The following is a 19,347-nucleotide window of genomic DNA, read 5'->3' as shown; positions in this document are numbered from 1 at the left end:
GGCGGAGCCGCACCGCCCTCCCCCGGTACAACCGAGACAAAGCCCTCCCGCGGCGCGGCCCCGGGGCTCCGGGCCCGGCAGACAAAGCCCCGAGCCCCGGAGCCGCTGCACCGCCGGGCCGGGAGCCGCCCGCCCGCAATGCGCCCGCCCCGCCCCGAGCCGCGCCGTGTCCGCCGGTGCCGGTCCCGATGCGGGGCGGTGCGGTGCCGGGCCCTACCTGGCGACCAGGCGCGGGGCGCGGCGCGGCCTCCCGGCCCGCAGCATGCTGCTGCCCGTGGATGCGGCCCCGCGAACGCGGCGGGAGGGGCGGCGGCGGCGGGACCGCCCCACCGCGTTAAAGCGGCAGCAGCCCCGGCCCGGCCCGGCTCAGCTCGACGACAAAGAGACCGGTTCGGCACGGCTTCCCCTGCTCCGCCTGGCCCATCAAAATGGGGCTGGGGTCCCACCCCCCGGCCAGCACGGCCTCCCCCAGCCACCGCCCACAGCCCTGCAGTGCCCCCCAGTGAACCCCACATCCCTGTAGGCAGCCCCAGTGCCCCCCAGTCCAGCCTATGTGGGCAGCCCCAGTGATCCCAGCCAGCATTCCCAGCCTCGGTGCCCCTCAATCCCCTACAGTACCCTCCCAGCCCAGAGCCCCCAGCACCACCCTCAGTACAACCCCCGTTACTCCAACACCACCTCTGGCGCTCCCAGCATCCCCCAGTTTGCAGACCCAGAGCTTCTAGGGCTCAACCCTTGGGCTTCAGGACCCCCGACCCCCCAACCCGTATTCACTGCAGCACGGACCCTTTGCATCTGTTTCTGTGGCTGCCCCCCAGGCACGGCGCACACTGGGACCTCTTCACCCGCAGCGGGCAGAGAGGGTTAAGTGCAGCTTTAGCAAAACAGCACCGGTCCCTGCGGGCTCGGAAATAAGTAATTCCTTCCTCGCTGTCCTCGCACGGCAACGCCTCTTGGCTCCCTCCCGCCGCGCATCCCCGCTCGCTCGAGGAGATGCGATGCGGGGCGGTGCGGGGCTGTACGGTCCCCCGGACGCCTCCACCAGCAGCTTAGCGCCGAGAGCAAGGAGGGGACGTGGGACGGTGCACCCCGCGTTGTCTTCACCCGATGGGTTTTGCCTCTCACCTGCCCCCACTGTCCCCAGATGACTCCCCATGAGGACACTGAGCCCTCTTCATCTGCCCCGGCCCTTTTCTCTTGCTCTGCCATAGTCATGGCAACGAGGGAGGTGCAGGGCTTGCACAGACCCTTGTTTCTACAGGGCTGTGGCTCTGAGGGGGTCTCCGCACCCCATGTCCAGAGGTTGGTGGCACTAAGGGAGCTCTGGGGACATGCAAATGGCCACCACTATTCCCTATCAGCTCCCAGCAGGACTGTTGAGAAATTAAGGGAAATGGGCTCTTCCCTTCTCATTCACTTAATGGGGCAGAAAAACCAATTAGCTTCACAAATCACTACTGGGTACTCGCAGGGTGACGGGGCAGCATCCTCCATCCAAGCTGTGCTCAGAGAGCTCACCTCACAGGTGGGAAAACTGAGGCAGCAAGCTGCTCTGAATTGCCTGCACTCACCCAAAGGGGGGGCAGGATCAGCATCACACCCCATCACACCCCGATAACCAGCTGCAGCCCTTCAGCAGGGCACACAGCGAGGAGCACCAGGCCATCTCTCTGCTCCCCCAAAGCACATCCCTGTGTGGGGACCTCAGGCTGTTGGGGGAATGGGGGCACTCAGAGCAGCGCTCAGGGCGCTGCATGCAGAGGTCAGTGAGTCCCAGCACAGCTCCAGGGTGGGGGAGTGTGACTCAGCCTGCTTGCGAAATTCCTATTTTTCCCCATGTCTGGACAAGCCCTCGGACACCTCTGCCTGCAGTGGCCGGGCTCCTTCACACGTGGCAAAGTGGCACGTGGCAAGCGGCAAAGCCATGAGGCAGAGCCATCCTGTGAGCTCCTGGGCTGCAAGAAAACCCCAACCCTGGTTCCCATGCACCCCAGGCAACAAGAAAGCAGGCACGAGCCTGAGAGCCCCTCCTCGCCCTCCAGCCCCTCCAGGCTTGAGCTGGGGCAGCAAGTCCCTCAGTAGTGCTGGGTCCCGCTCCTTGGTGACGGCCTGCTGCAGAGCAGGGACAGGGCTGGAGCACCACTGCAGGAACAGCCACCAGCCCTGGATCACCCCCTGGCAGCCCCTGAGTCCATTTGCAAAACACACCCGATGCAGAATCCCGGCCTTGGGGAGCCCCGTGTGCTGGGAATCTGCAACAGGCTCCTGGAGCAAACCCCACATCAGGAGCAAATCCAACACAGTGCAGCACAGAGGAGCACGCTTCAACAGTGGTGGTGCACAACGGGGTTCAGGGGCCCTTTTCTGGGACCACCCCCAGCTCACCCTTATCCCGGCTGGATGCAGGAGCCCTGCTGAACATCGGCATGCAGCGCAGCAAATATTTATCCAGAACTGCTTCCCTGCTGCTCCCCATCGGCCCCAAACACACGCAGGGCCACGTGCGGGGCCACGGCCGCACCCCGCGGGACGCCCCTGCTGAGGGCTGAGCTCACGGCTCGCCGGGATGGTGCTGAGGGGTCAGGCCAGGGGTCAGCACCGAGCATGGGTGGTGAAGGGAAGGGAGAAGCGCGCCCGCCCCAGTCCCACTCGGAGAAGGGGAGGAGGGCGGCCGCTCCCCTGCTGCTTGCAGGGATCAGAGCCAAACATCTGCTCCCAGCTCTGAGCTCGAGGAGCTGTGAGGAAGTCGGAGCCTGGCCAGCACTGGAGTGCAGCAAGGCCAGAGAGGGCACATCTGCATCCCCAAGCCATGTGTCACCCCTGATCCCAGCACCAACGGTTGGTGCTGTGGCTCCATTCTGTGCCTACAAGCATGTGGATGCTCACACCACAATGGGATGCAACAACACCTCCTTCCATCCCTCCTCAATGATAAATGAGGGTGAAAGGACCCCCCCAAAATCACATTGGTCCTTGGCAGTGGGCACAGTGCACAGAAGGGTCCGGCACCGTGGTGCAGCATGGCCCAGAGGGGACACTCAGAGCATCCCAGAGCTCTGCGTTTTGCTGTGCCAGCATTGTGGGGAAGCAGCAGGGAACGGGTGGGATGACGAAGGATCTGGCACAAGGAGGGTGGCGGAAAGCACGACGTCATGCAGGGCTCTCCAGCCCCGGGAGACGTGGCAGGGCAGCTCGGAGCCAGGCAGAGCTGGCTGCCCCGGCACGCCGCAACCCTCGCTGTGCCAGGAGTGCCAGAGCTGCTCAGATCAGCTCATCGAATGCACAGCAGAAATGCAGCCACAGAGCTGCAGCACGGGCAGCTGGAACCAGGCAAAACCCGACTTGAAAAGCCCCGCCTGAGTGATCTCTGCCTCCTCCGCTTCCGCCTGATTCACGCACAGGTCTGCACACGAACACACCCAGCATGGCTGCATCCCAGCCCAAAAATCACACCACGGTGCCCCAGGGGTGGGCAGCAGCACCCGGCCGAGCCCTGTGGTGAGATGGAGGCCAAGGGTCTCCAGAGCCCAGGAAATGTCTTCAGCCCAGCCAGGGGCTCCCCACAGCTGCCCCCCCATGGGGACCCCACCACCAGCCCACAGCCCCCATACCTTGTCCTGCTCTCCTGAGCTTTCCCAGCCAGGTCCCATCCTGCAAACCCTGTATGTCTCCAAGGGGCTGTGTCACCACATCCCCCTCCACGGGGCTGTGTCACAGTGTTGGGGGTGGCTCTGACCCACTGCCCTACAAGCCAGGGTGTGCGCCGGCGCAATGCACAGAGGCAGTGCCCCAGCAGCAGGGACCCGGGGGCTTGCAGCCCCATCTGCAGCTCCTGCCCGGTGCATTAGCAGCACGGGGAGATGCGGCCTGGGGCGGTGTTTGCTTTCTAGGTCAGAGGCAGTGGAGGAGGATGGATGTGGGGCTGTGGTGCTGCTCTGTGCTCCCTGTTGGCAAAGCAGCCCCACACCCAGCCAGCATGAGGGAGGAATCACAGAGCCACATAGGCTGGAAAAGTCTTTTCAGATTCTCAGGTCCAGCCATCACCCTGATCCACCGAGTCCCACCACCACAGCAGGTCCCTTGGTGCCATGTCCACCCATCACCAAAATATCCCCCAAGGATGGGAACTCCACCCCATTCTGATGCTTGGCCACTGTCCCCATAGAGAACTCCTCCCTGATTCCCAATCTCAGCCTCCCCTGGTGCAACTTGAGAGCAAAGCGCAGTATCCAAGGCACAGGATCCCCATGCAGCTTCCCCCTCCCCACAATGCCACACACCACCAATGGGGTACCCAGAAGGGACAGCACTGAGCACCAGCTCAGCACAGCTCCAGAAGGACCCTGGTACCCCACAGTGGTGTAAAGGCTGTGCTGGGTCCTGCTAGGAGCTGACGTGACTCCGGACACCCATCCAGGGCTGGAGCCAAATACCTCGTCCTGCTCTGTGAGAACTCAAATGCTGGTGTTATTTATTTTCTCGTGCACTGAAACAGGAAACCTGCAATATGCTGAAGCCCTGGAGCCCAGCCAGAGCCAGGGGCACCACACCAGCTCAGTGGGAGCAAGATGTGCCTGGGAAGAAAATGCAAAGGTCGCACATGCTGAGCTGGAGATGCTCTGGGGTGGAGGGATGGAGGTCTGGGGGGACCCATAGCAAGGGGACAACACAGTGCCACCCAGTGACACCAAAACCTTGGTGCCCTGCTCTTGCTGCAGTGCTGGGATCCCATCCCACTGGTGTACCACTAGTACTCAGATCCACTGGTGGAAACTGGGGGAGCCCCCAAGGTCACCAAGTCCAACCATCAGCCCAGCCCCGCCGTGCCCTAACCACGCTGCTCCTTATCAGCCCTCTGCTCTGCTAACAGCCCCCGATCCGGGCACTCACCCTGTGGTGATGTCATCGTCCTCCGTCAGGGTCTTCCCCATCAAATCACTGTCACTCATATATCCCGACTTCAGCTCCACATCATCGCTGTCCAACGCCTCCACCAGCTCCAGCCGGGAGATGTGGCTCAGCTTGCTGGGGCTGCGCATGGGCATGGTGTGTGAGTAATGCGCCCTCTCGCCATGCATGTACCAGCCAGGGGTGCCCTCGGAGCGGCAGCTGCCCCCCACTGAAGGTGCATCCCCAGCCTGCAGCCGTGGGCTGGACTGCCCATAGCGCCAGGAGAGCGGCGAGGAGCGGTTGGACAGGCTGGAGACGCTGCGCGGGTTGGCTTCGTCGCTGTCGTAGCACGTCATCTCCAGGGAGCTGCAGGGATGGGGTCAGGGTTAGGGCTACTAGTAGGGTTGGGGTCACCTGGAATGTTACCGACCCCAGCAGCCAGCACAGCCCACACATTGCATATTCCAGGTCCTGCAAGGACAGCCATGCTGTGCGCATGGATGTGTTTGGTGGTGCCCCTTCCCTCCAGGGGCTGTGGGGCAGGATGTGGGGCACCATGGTGCCTGCTCCCCCTTGTGTCCTGAGCTGCAGGAGGATTGAGGACCCTGCTTCCTCAGGCTCCAGCAGAGTCCTGCTTTGCCCATTGCTGTGGGGTTCCCCATACAGACAGTCTGGAGGGACACAAGCAACCCACAGGCCATGCTCCACACACCCCTGCCCATTGCTCCACACATCCCAGCAGGGACGGAGGCTGCAAAAGCAAAAGGGGCAGCTCTTCAGCATGGCACTGAGCTCCCCATCCCCACAGGGCCCCCAGGGTCATGCTGAGCCCTATTAACAGGGATCCACCAGGGAAAGCCCCACCATGCTGCTGAGTGTGTGCTGCAATGGGCCAGCCCAGGAGCACGCTGCCCCCCACCCCTCGAGGTGCATTTTGGGCCCGGCAGGGAGTGATGCTGAGACTAAATTTAGACACCACAAATGATTACTTCTTGGAGCAGCTCCTGTGGAGCCCACAGCCCTCAGCTCAGCTCTGTGCTGCCATCAGAAGCCATCCCCCTGCAGCAGCCACGTGGGCCCAGCACTCCTGCAGAGCAGCAGAAGCCAAACCCGACTGCAACGTGGAACTGAAAAGAGGGAACTATAATAAAAACCAAGAAGTTTGTTAAAGCAGAACTGCAAGGGGCAGCTAAAAGGGGCCGGTTTGGTAGGCAGCACAAGGGTTATTTAAAGCTGTGCTGCTGGCAGCTCAGGGAAGAGGCTGAGCAGAAAACCCCGAGGGCTGTGAAACCTCCCAGCAACAACGCTGTGCCCCAGCACAGACACAGGGCAGTGCCATGGATCCACTGGATGGAAGAACCCAGCATGGAGGCCCACCACCCACTGATAGGGTGTCTCCATGGCAGGGATCTGTCTGAGCTTTCAGCCACGGGGAACACTCATAAATCACCAAGGAAAGGAGGGACAAAACCCACCAGCAATGCTAATTTAATCGCCCATAATATCCTTGTCCTATTTCCCTAAGAGCAGCTGACAGGATTTGCTGAGGAGCTGCTGAGCCGAGCGCTGCATTGAGAAGGCGGCCGATGGAATCTGACACAGACGAATGCAAAGGGAATGCAAAGGAAATGCAAAGCAGCCCTGCTGGGGCGTGGGCAGCACAGCAGCTCTCACACCAAGCAGACACTGCAGAGCTGCAGTGGGTAATGCCAGGAAATCACCAGCTCAGGGAACGCAGCCATGTCAATCCTGGGGCTCTGCTCCCTTTGCTCGGAGATGTGCAAAGCGCAGTGAGGATCCCAAAGCTCTGGGTGAGCTTCTGCATAAAGAAATGCTGAACAGAGAGCAATTCTTCATTGGGGGAGCGCAGGGCTGCTCTGTGAGCGCCAGGGGTGGGTGAAGGGGATGGCGAGCTGCTGCTGCTCGTCCCTTCCAACACCAAACTGAAGCTTGCAGCAAGACCACGAGGTGGCAATAGACAGCCAGAGGATGCTCACAGCTGCTCACCCAGCGCAGCCCGCTGCACAGCCCGGCTTCCAGGCGTGGCTGCAGAACGCAGGGCTGGGGGTGATACTCAGGAAGGATGGGGAGGGGGATGGGGGTGCAGAGTTCTCACCTGTGAGACACCTGGGAGCCCCGCAGGCTGGACATGGTCTCCTCCAGGTTCTGTCGGAGGTCCAGAACATTCTGCACCGTCCTCTTCCTCTGGGACTCAGGGTCTGTGGGAGGACAAGGAGGCTGTGATGGGACAAAGCACCTCTGACCACGTTCTGCTCTCTCTCTGAGTCCCCCTCTGCCACCTGAGAGGAGATGGGGGAGGGCTGGAAAGGCTCCCACACTGCACCCAAACATGAATATAAACATGAATACGTACTTGCACACACACACACACACACACAGCTATGGGGTCACCACCTCCTTTCTATGGCAGCTGGCACAGTGCTGCTGAGCCTAGGGCACAGCTTCCCACTCCATGTGCCCCTGATGCACTGATTCACACCCCAGTGGATAACAGCTGGGCTGTGACCGCAGCCCTTCAGTGAACCACAGCCACATCTCCAAGTGCAGCAGGCGGGGGTTGGCTCCTCCTAACACACCACGGCACACAGCCCTCGGGCCGTGCAGCAGCACCAGGAGAGCTGTGGGAACTGGAGGGGTTCATGGCCAGCAAACAAGCAGGGCCTGTGCCCCCCTCATCCCCAGCACCTACAATCTGCATCCCCGGGACTGCAGGCAATGCCATGGGCTCAGCAGCACAGCCCCACCCCTGTCTGTGTGCCCACCCCCAGTCATGCAGCCCTGCTTTCCATGTGACCCTATGAGGCAGTGATGAGCACAGGCAGCCACGATGAGACAGGTTAAATGAAGCTGGTGAAAGCTCATAGCATGGTGGGGTGAGCAGGGCTGGCAAGCACCAGCAGAGCCCCTAGCCAGGGCTGGAATGTGGGGCAACCAGTGTGGCACACAGAGCTGGGGATGTGCAGGCTGTGAGGAGGGGTCTGGGGGCTGCAGCCACAGCACAGAGGAAGCACAGTGGGGCAGAACCAGCAACCAGCCTGCTCTGCACCTGGGGACAGAGGGAGCCAGCATCCTCCTGTTGGCACACAGGCTCACCTGAACACAGCCAGGTCCTTTCCACACACCGCACTCAGCACTGTGTCCCCTGGGTAGGGCTGGTGGCACCAGCAGCAGCGCAGCCCCACTGCCAGGTGTTGGTGAGGGGCTGGCTGAGCCCTGCCGGAACCAGAGCAGCCAGGAAGGGCTGCAGTGTGGGAACGGCAGCAGCGTGCCGGATTCCTCTCCTCATCGATTTAGCAAGCTGCTGCAGCCAGATGTTTGCAGCTGCCGGCACGCAGAGCAGCGGGGACGGCTCAGCCACGGGGTCAGTCGGGCACTCAGCCTGAGCTGGGCTCACTGCCCACCAGGGACGTGTCCCGCACATCTCCCTGCTCGGCGCGTCTCCTCCATCCCAGCTCAGAAGCTCAGCCCCAATCCTGGCCCTGTGCCCCACCACGCTGCCCCCAAAGCCCTCACCCTGCAAACTGTGGTGAGGAAACTGAGGCAGAACGCCCAGCTCACCCCAACCACCATCTGACTTCCTTCGCCTGGCGATGCCAGCTGCTCTGCCATCGCAATGGAGCGCAGCCACGTCCTATAACCGGGCGCTGCAGACGTGGCCAAGAACATCCAGGAATGAGGAACCCATCAGCTCCTGCAGCTCATGACGGTGTGTTTCCGCACGCAGCCATCGCCTCCTGCTGGGCCTGCAGCTCCACACCCCACGTGCACCCCATGTGCTTTGGCTGGGAGAGCCTTGCGAGGATGTGCACATGTGGGCCACGTGGCAGCCAACCCCATGCAGGGGCGCAGGGATGTAGGGCTGTGTGTGCAATTGGGGCTGTGCTTCAGGGCACGCTGCTCTGCCACAGGGAGCTGCCCAGCCCTGCAGATGGCTGCTGCCCCTTCAAGGTGCTTCACAACCTCTTCTTCCTGCTGCCTCCATCCCAGAACCCGCTGCAGCTGGGGGCAGAGTGGACCCCAGGACCCTGTAGGTTCCAGTCTGCAGTGCACAACTGGGGGACACCGGCTTGCCATGCCAATAGCAGAGTGTTTCCACGTGGAATAACTTGGTTTTATCCTCCATTCTTACAACCACGTCTGATTCATGCTGCTGGGCAGGAGGCAGTCACTACTCGTCATCATTCTCCCTGTGGTTTAATGAGTCCTTCCTTCCCCATGACCCCGGGGTGACATCAGCCATGGGGATGAGGATGGATGCATCTCAGTGTGCCTGAGTCAAGCAAAGGGGTGTCAGTGGGCAAAGCAGGCAGAAACAGTATGCACAAGGCACAGCCTGAGCCACCCCATAAACCACGGCCATCCCCATAACCGGACCCATAACCATCCCCATAAACATGACCAGTCCTATAACAGCATCCCTTCCCATTACTACGTCTGCCCCCATAATGACATCAGCCCCACAGCCACGTCTGCCCCCATAACCATGGCCAGCCCTATAACCATGTCTGTTTTCATGACCAGGGCCGTCCCCACAGCCCCACAGCACGTGCCAGCTCCCTGCTGGCAGCAGGCAGGAGCAGCAAATTAGCAGCAGTGACAGCCGGGATGGGACTTCAGCCGAATCAGCACTTCTGGGGCGCTGCTGCTGCTGCTAAGCCCTGTGAATCGCTCCTCCTAATGAGGGCAGGGCTGGGAAACCTGGAGCCTGAACCCGGTCTGGCTGCAGCGAGCCAAGCTTTTAAAAGGGATTCAGACTTTCTCAGGCTAGAGCAGCCATAAATCTAGTTAATTGGGTCTCTCCCATACACTACTTTCCAAGCGAACACGCTGGAGAGATCCAGACCGGGCCCCCAGCCCATTTGTGGGTTATTCATTCAATGGATGCTTGGACCCAAACCACCCCACCTGTGCATCCAATGCAGCTCTGTCTCCATCAGGACGAGCTCAAGCTGCTCAGCCTGTCACACCTCCAGCCCAGGGCTGCCTGAAATCCCCCCATCTGGTCAGACTGTGCCCCATGCAGCCAGGGCTGCTCCCAGAGCAGGGGTTGCTCAGCACTGTGCCTCAGTTTCCCCATAGCTCTGCACTCCCCCACAGTGCAACCTATGTGTGCCCCAGCCAACACAGCTGCACTCAGCCTTGGTACCCTGAGCCTCCAAGAGCCACCAACAGCTCGAGGGGATCCACAGCACAATTAACCCAACCAGAATCAGGGAACAAAAAGCAAAGTGAAAGCCCTGGGGGCAGATGGTGCTGCTCCATACCCAGCCCAAGTCATGGGACGGACATGGTGGAAATTCAGAATTCCAGATGGCTCTTTTGGGTGGGTTTCTTTTTTTTTTGGGTCCTTTTTTTTTTTTTTTTTTTTTTCCCCTGTCTCATTTCCAAGGCAACAAGACTCGCTGTCATCTGCTCGTTGCCATAGAGATTTCACCTGATTCTGCTTCAGCAGTGGAGGAAGAGAAAAGCTGGGAGAGTGCTGTGCTGCCACAGAGCCCTGAGCTGCTGCACTCCGAGCTGTGGGGAGAGCATGGATCAATGGGGCTTTATCCGACCGAGGCAAAGGGCCGATTCACGGGATCTAAGGAAGGAGCTGCGGGTTTCTTAGAGCACAAATCTGCCCTTCTCTTAACTGCTTCGGTGCCCATCAGATGTGATGCACATCTGGGGACATCACCATGCTCTGCCTGGAGAGGGGGTTTGGGTGCTGGGGGTCTGGCGCCCACCTGTGGCTGCACCCGGAGGAGTGAGCTGGGCTTTGGATTGCCCCCCATCCCACATCCCAGCACTGCCCTACCCCAGTGTCCTCGTGGCACTGGGAGGAACGGTACGAAAGCATTCTCACAGAAGCAGAACGCCCCAATGCAGCCCTGCACCACACATTTCTCCCCTCACCCCATGCCGGGGTGCACAATGTCCTCCACCACTGCCAGAGAGCACAGCTCAGCTCCCACAGATTTGGGGTTGAGCTCCCCGAGGCCACAAAGTGCAGCGCCAGATGCCAGCAGCTCTGACACTGCCTCAGCAGCCCCATTGCTTCCATGGGTGCTCCACACAGACAGCAAAGATATATCCACGTGCTGAGGGGCTCCTCCAGCCCCACACTCACCGCAGGGCCATGTGGTGGGCACCTGGCACAGCCCAGCACCATCATTCATGTACATCCATCCCCTTCCTAGTGGGAACCAACACCGGTGGATCAGCAACCTGAGTTCAGGCAGCCCCCCGAACCCATTTCCCCCCACTGCTGGTGTGTGCCCTGCAGCCAGGGCTGCTCCAAATAGTGATCACTGCCCAGACCATGTCCCCATAGCAGGGAAAGGCTCCTGGCTCACACTGGCTCCCATTTGCAGCAAGCAGAGCTCCAAACGAGCACACAGTCATTAGCGGAGCCAGCCACCCCGCTCCCAGCCAGAACACAGCCATGCTTGGGGAAGCTTTATATTCACAGAGACAAACAACTCACATTTGCTTTTTAACTGTTGGAATTGCACCCAGTGGGACAGGAGGGGGGGTGGGGGGGAAACAGGGAACCCTTTGTCCCCCTTCTCCTTGTGACTGAGAGCTTTGTGCAGAGCAGTGCGTTGCAAACACAATTCTCCGCGGCCTCAGCTGGGCTCTGGTGGACACTTGGCCTGTCCGTCCATCACCCGGCAGCCGAGGAGCCCTCATGCATCTCCATCCAGCAGCAATGCAAAATGCCCTCCTCCGTTCTGCACTAAGCACTTCCTTACAGAGAATGCAGAGCTCACCCATCTTAGCAGTCCTTTCCCAAACCTTCACGACCAATTCTATGAATCCAAGCTGCTGAGCTGCCTGGAGAGGGACAGAGCACCTGGGCACAGAGGTTCTGGTGGCCCCAAATGAGTCTCCTTCACCCACAGAAGACCCCTTTGGAGCTGAGCCTCCCCCCACCCCCCGCATCAGAGCTTCACACCAAGCTCTGCAATAGAAAGACTGACTCTGAGAGCATCCGGGGGTCCCCAGGAGCCCCCAGCAGATGAATGAGGGACCCCCAGCCCCACTCAGCTGCAGTAATGGCCCCATTGCCACCACCTCCTCAGGGAGCAGGGAGGTAACCCAGGCTATTCTTACTTCCATCTGGGGAACGGTTTCTCTCCCACATACACTGCCACAATGCTAATTTTGAGGCTGATGATTAATTGATGTCAGGCTCATTAGGGGGCCAACAGCTCCCTCTCCCCAGGAGCACCGAGGACAGGAGGACGCCTTCTGACAGATGCTGCGGGAGCTGCATGTGAGTGACATCCTTACAATGGAGGAGAGTGAGAGCCAACGCCACAAGGAGCCCTGGGGAAGGGAGGTCCCCTCTGGATATGGGCTCAGGGTCCCACCACACACCCACAGCCTCCACCAGAACTATCATCACAACCTCATTGTAACTGCAGCGCCTGGAGCACGCCGTACAAGGAAAGGGATGCACGTGCACACGGTGCCCAATCCTAGCACTGCTGCCTTCCCTTGGGACCACCATGGTGACAGTGGGGCAGCAGGACCTGCTCCACCCTCCGGCTGCTTCCAGCCCTGCTCACCTCCCCCTCCCCCTGGGAAAAGCCTTTCTAAGCAACAGCTGTTTTTGCTACCAAAGACAACAAGACACAAGTGAGGAGAAGGATCAGGCTCTGCCCCTTTCTTCCTTCTGGCCATGCCTGCAGAGCAGGGGATGCCTGCAGGAACGGATGCTCTCCAGTGTAGGTAGCAGCACTGCCATGCAATCAGAGCTCTGCCCTCAGAAGGGGCTCTGCAGCCCCAGCCCAGCTCTGCCAACACACAACCAGAGCCAGCACAGCGGTGTGGGGAAGGCATCAGCCAGAAGTCCCTCCAACAAGGAAGTGATTTGTCTTTTTCTGGATACGCTTTCTACCAACAATGAGCACAGAGTGGGGAAGCTGATTGTGACGGTGCACAGCAGACCAACAAGGAGCCTATTGAACTGGGAAGTGAGAGCACCAGGAGCCCAACAGACAGCACAGGGCAGGGAACAGGATGCAAAAGGAAACGGCACGTGACCCTGGGCTCCATCCAAACCAGGAGGCACATCCAGCGGTGCTGAGGGCAAAACACACACAATGAGCTCAGCAGTAATGAGTCCCTTCAGGAACACTTTAAGTGGTTGCAGAGTTTACCAAGAAAAAAAAATAAAAATAATAATGATAATAATAAAAAAATGGGAAAGTCATTGAAGGGAAAAAAAGAAAAAAAGGTCACAAAATGCGTTTTCTGCTCCAGTTTGAAACACAATGAGATGCACCAGGAGACCACTGCTCCGCCAAACGTGGAGGCGATGGGGTTGGGCTGTTCTCCTCCCAGCAAACACAGCCCTGCACAGGGAGCAGCGGTACTGCAGACTTCCCTTCCTCCTTCTGGGAGGTGGGAGATGCTCAGAGGATGCAGGGAGCACAGAGGGCAGCCCCCACTGCAGCCCCATCTGCTGCTGCTCTGCAGGGGAGAACCTGGAGAGAAAGAGCAGCGTGGGGCACTGGAACCAGACTGCTGCTCCCGGGGGTTCAGCAGGGACCCCATGGGCTCCCCATAAGCCCCCACCCCACAGCCCCATCCCAGAGCTGGACAATGCAGTGTGAACCAGCAGCACTGATGTAGGAGGGAATGAGTTCACTGTCCTCCAGCGCTGCTACCTCATGGAGCACCAATGTGGGAACAACGGCACGGGGCCCCCAAGCAGCCCCACATCCATGGGCTCCATGCACCCCATCCACTCCTACAGCAGCTTCCAGGACAGCCACTGCTGCACAGGACGTGTGTCACATCTGCTTAGGAGCAAGAACGCCTTGCAGAGGGCTGAGAAGCTGCATGGAAACGAAAGATCGTTACCACCATCTCCTTGGAAACGTCCCATCAGAGCAAGTTTGTCTTCCTCCTCCTTCTCTCTCCCTCTCTTCCCATGCTCACGGTTCTGGCACCCCGCGCATCCCTTGGCTGTGCCTCAGCTCTGCGGGTCCAAAACGCAGGCGTCGGATTTCTAAAGCCATTGTCTCGGATGTGCTATTGAGCCGCAAAACATGGACGGTTTGGGATGGAAAACAGGCATCGCTGCTGCACAGAAAGGAGCTGGCAGCCGGGATTCCATTTCCCTTTGAAGCTTTAGAGAACCCTCAACCAAACAAAATCTGCTTTATTCCCACAAAGGGAACAAGAATCTTAGCAACAAAACAAATCAACACCTCTGCCCCCCCCTGCCCTGCCCTGAGCAAGAGCGGCTCTGGGGGCTCTGCAGGCTAACATTGCTGGGGGGAACGTGGGGCAGCTTCACACGTGTCCTTCTGAATCAGAGCTGTGGGTCGGGGTCTCCTCACCAGCACACTGTTGTGCCTCGTGCACGAGCCTGCACTCCCCCCTCCTCACACACACCGTTCTCCACGCAGCCCCACAACACCCCCCCTGCTCATCCCCCATATGCTGTGCTATGAGCGAGGCCATCCCCTCCCCTTGCAGGACCCGGCCACATGTTCTCCATCTGGGAACGGAGATCCACGAGCCAATAATCTCGACTTGGAAAACTAACTGAAAATAGCACAACGTTTTCTGAGTGCTCTGCAAACCGCGGCCGGAAGATGATGGATCTGCAGCACACCGGGACGCTGCTTGGCACAGCACAGCAGAAGCACAGCTCTGAGAGCTCAGGGAAATGAGAAGGAGATGGCTGGAGGTGCTGCTGGCCGTCTGCTTTCCTCCAACAGATGCTCCTGCCCTGAAGGAAGGAGGGTTTGCTCTGCTGGTGAACCGGTCCCCAGCTGCCACGCTCAGCCTGCAGGACAGAAGGACGCAGACTCCGTGCTTCCTGCAGCCCTTAACCCAGCCTGGGGATGTGCCGGTCCCCAATGCTGAACCCAAGAGATGCTGTAGGTATTTTGGGGGGTTGCTGAACCCCATGGGGTCCAGATACCATCAGCATCACGGTTCAACCACAGTGCTATGGAAAGTGATGCATCCAGCCTCAAATCACACGTGGTGAGCTATCAAAATGGAATTTGCCAGAGACAAAAGGGCCAATGCAATCCGCCAGGCGCCGGCTACACGCAGCCCCCACTCTGTGTCTGAGAGCCAAACATGGGCATCTCCACACCTTCCCTATGCCACCGATCCCACCAGGTGCTCCCCATGCACAGCAGGATGCTGCACGCTCCCCATACCATCCGTGTGCACCTTCTTGGTGACAGATCACTGCCACCAGCAGCCAATGCCACCACCAGGTCTTGCACACCAGCACCGCTGCTTGCAGGACCCACAGCCCAGCACAACACACGCTGTGCCTAGAAAGGCATTGATGCACACGGGCAGCAGGTGTGTGATTTGGAGGAGTGTCTGATCAGGAGTTATTCTCAGCCCCTGCCATGCTGGGAGCTCACACGTCTATAAATAGCTGGCAATGGAGCTGTACCTGAGCTGCAGCTTTGAACGTGACTCAATGCTGCTCTGGGGCTGAGCCACGCTGTTCAGCATAGGGCTGGGACAGCACTGCCAGCGGGGATGCTGAGGTCCCATAGGTGGAAGCTTGGTGTTATCGGGCTGGGCTCCCTGCAAAGCCCATCAGGGCTGGGCAGGACACACTTCAGGAGCTCCCTGTTGGAGTCACCCAGATGCCCCCCACAGGGTCCTGCTGCCAGCTGCCACAGCTGGGGACACGAACTGGCACAACACAGTGTGCAGAGGAGGGAATGGAGAGAGCGCAGACCCCAACCCTGTGGGGCAGTGCTCAACAAGGCTGCACATGGCACAGGGCTGGGGCAGATATGACCCCACAGCCACCAAACCTGACTTTCCAGCCACCTTCCCCAGCCCCTCCACTAACACTGCAGCCTCCACCTGCCCACACTGCTGCCAGGACAGACAAGGAATGGGGGACACACGGTGACAGAGCAGCCCTTCAGGTGCTCATTTGCTCTACTATGATTACAGGGGATGCCTCAGGCCAGACCGCCAGGCTCCAACAGCTCCTTCCAGAGAGGAACCTCAGCCCTCCTCCAGAATTCAAAAGAAATAGGTTGCTGCCTCAATCAGAGCAGGCAAACAGCAGTGTAAGGAACGAAGGAAACGCTCGAGAGAAACAAAACGTGCAGGAAAGAGATGAAAGGAAGGACGAGCAGATCTGAGGGCACGCCAGGCACCGCTCCACAGCATCACAGCCACTCCGGCACATCTCCATTTGCACAGCTCTAATCTCAGCCCTGCAATGCAGCATCCCCTGCCTTCCCAGCTCCGCTCCCGGCTGGGAGCTGCAATGCAGCAGCACCAAGGAAGCCCCGCTTCCCTTCTCCCTCCTGATAACAGCACTGTGCCCCCAGATCCCCGGCTGTGCTGCCCCACAGCACTCCAAAGGAACAATGGCTGCTCCAGATCCCATTTCCATCTCTGTGCTCTCCCAGGAGGGTGTTTGCACACCAGAGGAGGATGTGACTTTGCAGCAGGACTGAGCCTCATCTCATCTCCCACATCCCTGAGACCTGAGCCTGGGACCAACCACCCCGACAGACAGAGCTGTCACCACTGCACCCAGGCAGCTGCACCTGCATCTGAGGCCACACACGTGCACATTCTGGGCACACCACTGCCACACACACACACATCACTCAGCGCCATCCGCACAATGATACAATGAGGTTCAGGACAGGACACATCACTGGGCACCAAAGAGCCATGTGAGCAGAGCCCAGAGCTCTGCAGAGCCCTGCCAGGACCCCACAGAACCATCGCTGTGCCCTCAGCTGTCCCTGGGCCCTGGCGTCACTCAGGGGTGACACAGTGCCAGGGCCACAGGCTGTGGCTCCATTCCATCCTGGCACTAATCCCCCTCCCCAGGCAGCAAGCAGGAGCCCCAGCCAAAGCAGGGGAAGGACCAGGAAGAGAGGGAGGGGGGATGGGGGATGCTGCTCTCTGGTATTGCAAGGTGTGAAGCTGTGCAGGGCTGCACAGAGCTGGGAACTCTCATGGACATGTGGGGCAGTGGTGAGGGCACAGTGCTGCTGGCACATATAGGTGCTGCAGCACGAGGGCAGCAGCACAGAGCTGGGGCTGCAGGACTCTGCAAAAGGCACAGAGCTGGCAGTGCTCCTCTGAGTGCCACCAAGCAGGCAGCACACAGCACCAGCAGCACAGCTGGAGGGGACACATCCTGCGTGCACAGCACCAACACAGCCCTGGGGGGTGGGCAGCTTGCTGGTGCCAGGCAGCTGTTGGTCCCCCCCCAAACAGAACTGTTTTGCATTCAGCCATGTGGTTCTGGTGGGCGAGTGTTGGATTCGGGGGTAAAACACAGCCAGGCCCTGGGAAAGCTGCATGTAAAACAACAATTCTCAAGCTCTCTGGGGGAAGAATTTATACCACCAAGCCATCCTGGAGTCGTTTTGCCTTCAGATGTTTGCTCTGCTGCTTTTCCACAGGAAACCTTAAAAGACCAGCATGGATTTCTCAGCACCACCATTATCACATAACAGCACGGATCACCCCTTTCTCATCACCCTATTTCTGAACACTGGAGCTCCATTCTGCTGCCAGAAGGAAATAAATTCCCACCCAAACGACCTCACCACTGCCATGCGGGTGCACTGAGAGAGGAGTAACATTCCCATAAGAGTGGCCTCTAGGAGAGGCAATAACCACTGCTGGGGCTGGAAGAGCTGTGCAGGCTCTGACCCAACAGTGAGCAGAGCACTGCTGTGCACTCCAAGGCCGTGCTGCAAAGGCTCCTGCAAACACTCCAGGGAGCATTGCTTCCCCAGGCACTGCACCCATCCACCCAGGCTCTGCCCATCCCAATACTCCTGCCCATTAGCAGCCACTACAGAGGCACTGTGGACAGCAAGAGATGGCCACGGAAATGGCTGCTGAGGCTGCTTCGGGGACCTGCAGCAAGCACATGGGGCCATGCTGCCTCTGTGCCTTTCAAACTGCACCACCAGCACACCCGGCTTTGATGAGGACACTCAGCCTGTGCTTGATGTGCAATGTGTAATTTAGATGTTGGAAATAGCCTCTACAAAGCACATGCGGTTGCTGTGCCCCGGTGACCTCTCCCAGCTTACGCAGGCTGCCCTGCTTTAAGCATGGGGCCACCTCTGCCAGCCCTACAAAGGCTGCGGTGCCATCAAACAGATGATGACACACTTGCAGAGAGGTAACATTTAGCCACCACTACACAAACTGTAGCTCTGGCCAACGCTGCACTTCAGCAGAGGGTGGGCAGTGTTTCTGGCAGCACAGAATGGAGATGGGCACTCAGGTGTGGAGATCAGGGATGCAGAATGCATCCATAAGCCACCGCCCTCCGTGGTCAGTCGGGGGCACAGCTCAGCACGGGGTGACAGCTCACACTGTGAGAGCTGCAGAGGAGCTGCCATCCCTGCCATCCCACCTGGACAGCAGCGGATCAGATGGGGGTCACCACCAGGAGCTCAGCACGTGCCCAACTGCAGTCACGAGCAAAGTGATGGAGCAGCCCCCACCACGCTGCTGCCATCCCACTCCCTCAAGCATCTCTGAGCTCCACGGACTGTCAAGGACACACCAGGTCGTTGGTGGCTCAGTTAACAGAGCAGCTGCGATTCAACAGCACAGCTCCCCCTGAATGCAAGCACACAACCACAGCCTCACATGAGGACAGCAGCACGGTGACAAACTGACCTGCCAGCACAGACACTGTCCCAGCTGACAGCAGGGAACTGGTGTTTCCCACCTCGGGAAGCCCAGCAGTGCACGTGGGCTGAAAGAACAGCCAACTCTGGGAGCACAGAGCAGAGGTTCACACCCCAACCCAGCCTGGCCAAGGGCAACCGAAGCACAGCCCTGAGGGATGCTCCACCTCAGCACAGCCAGAGATGGGGAACCACCCCAAAACCTCCACCTGACATAGTTTGTGCATGGGGGGTTTATCCTAGTGGGCCAGTCCTGCACACACAGGGAACTGCAGGGTGCTGAGGAACCCCCAAAAGCAGCATTACAGGGACACACAGATAGCAGTGATGAACATCCATTAGGAACAGACCTTCCTGCAACACCGCCATGCACCCAGCAGGACGTGGCACCACTGGGGCTGGGCAACAGCTGCCCCACAGCAATAGAGTCACCAAAGGGCCCCAAGCAGCGACGGTGACCTCACACACACAGCACCTCTGCCCCACTTCGCGCTCACCCTGTGGCTTCCCACAGCACAGCTGCCACGGGACACTGCAGCACCCCCAGCAGACCCACGGGGCACAGCCCTGCACCACAGCAGGGTCCACACCTGCAGCCCCCAGCTGCTGTGCCCTCACCGAACGCTGTGAGCGGCCTCGTCGTGGCTGCACTGAGACAGATCGCTTGCCATCTTCCCTCGAGCTGCGAGCCCTCGGGGCTGCGGGCACAGCGGAACGCAGCGCTGCCGTCCTGGAGATCAGCGCGCATCCACGCATCGAGCGCAGG

The 19,347-nt window shown here is 59.5% G+C and overlaps 1 protein-coding gene across 2 annotated transcripts in view; it reads right to left on the bottom strand.

Moving 5' to 3' along the window:
- NAV1 (neuron navigator 1) overlaps positions 1-19,347 on the bottom strand; it is a 38,428-nt gene that overhangs the window by 16,554 nt on the left and 2,527 nt on the right. For both annotated transcript variants that reach the window (XM_072356272.1, XM_072356271.1), the window contains exons 2-3: positions 7,007-7,109; positions 4,891-5,256 (exon numbers count right to left, since the gene is read on the bottom strand). In XM_072356272.1, the coding sequence (XP_072212373.1) occupies positions 4,891-5,256; positions 7,007-7,109 (469 nt within the window). The remainder of the gene's footprint in view (positions 1-4,890; positions 5,257-7,006; positions 7,110-19,347) is intronic.

Source organism: Excalfactoria chinensis, chromosome 23 (assembly GCF_039878825.1).
Source record: "Excalfactoria chinensis isolate bCotChi1 chromosome 23, bCotChi1.hap2, whole genome shotgun sequence".
Lineage (NCBI taxonomy): Eukaryota > Metazoa > Chordata > Aves > Galliformes > Phasianidae > Excalfactoria > Excalfactoria chinensis.
The sequence above is the reverse complement of the archived record's forward strand: the minus strand, read 5'-3'. Positions and strand labels throughout refer to the sequence as shown.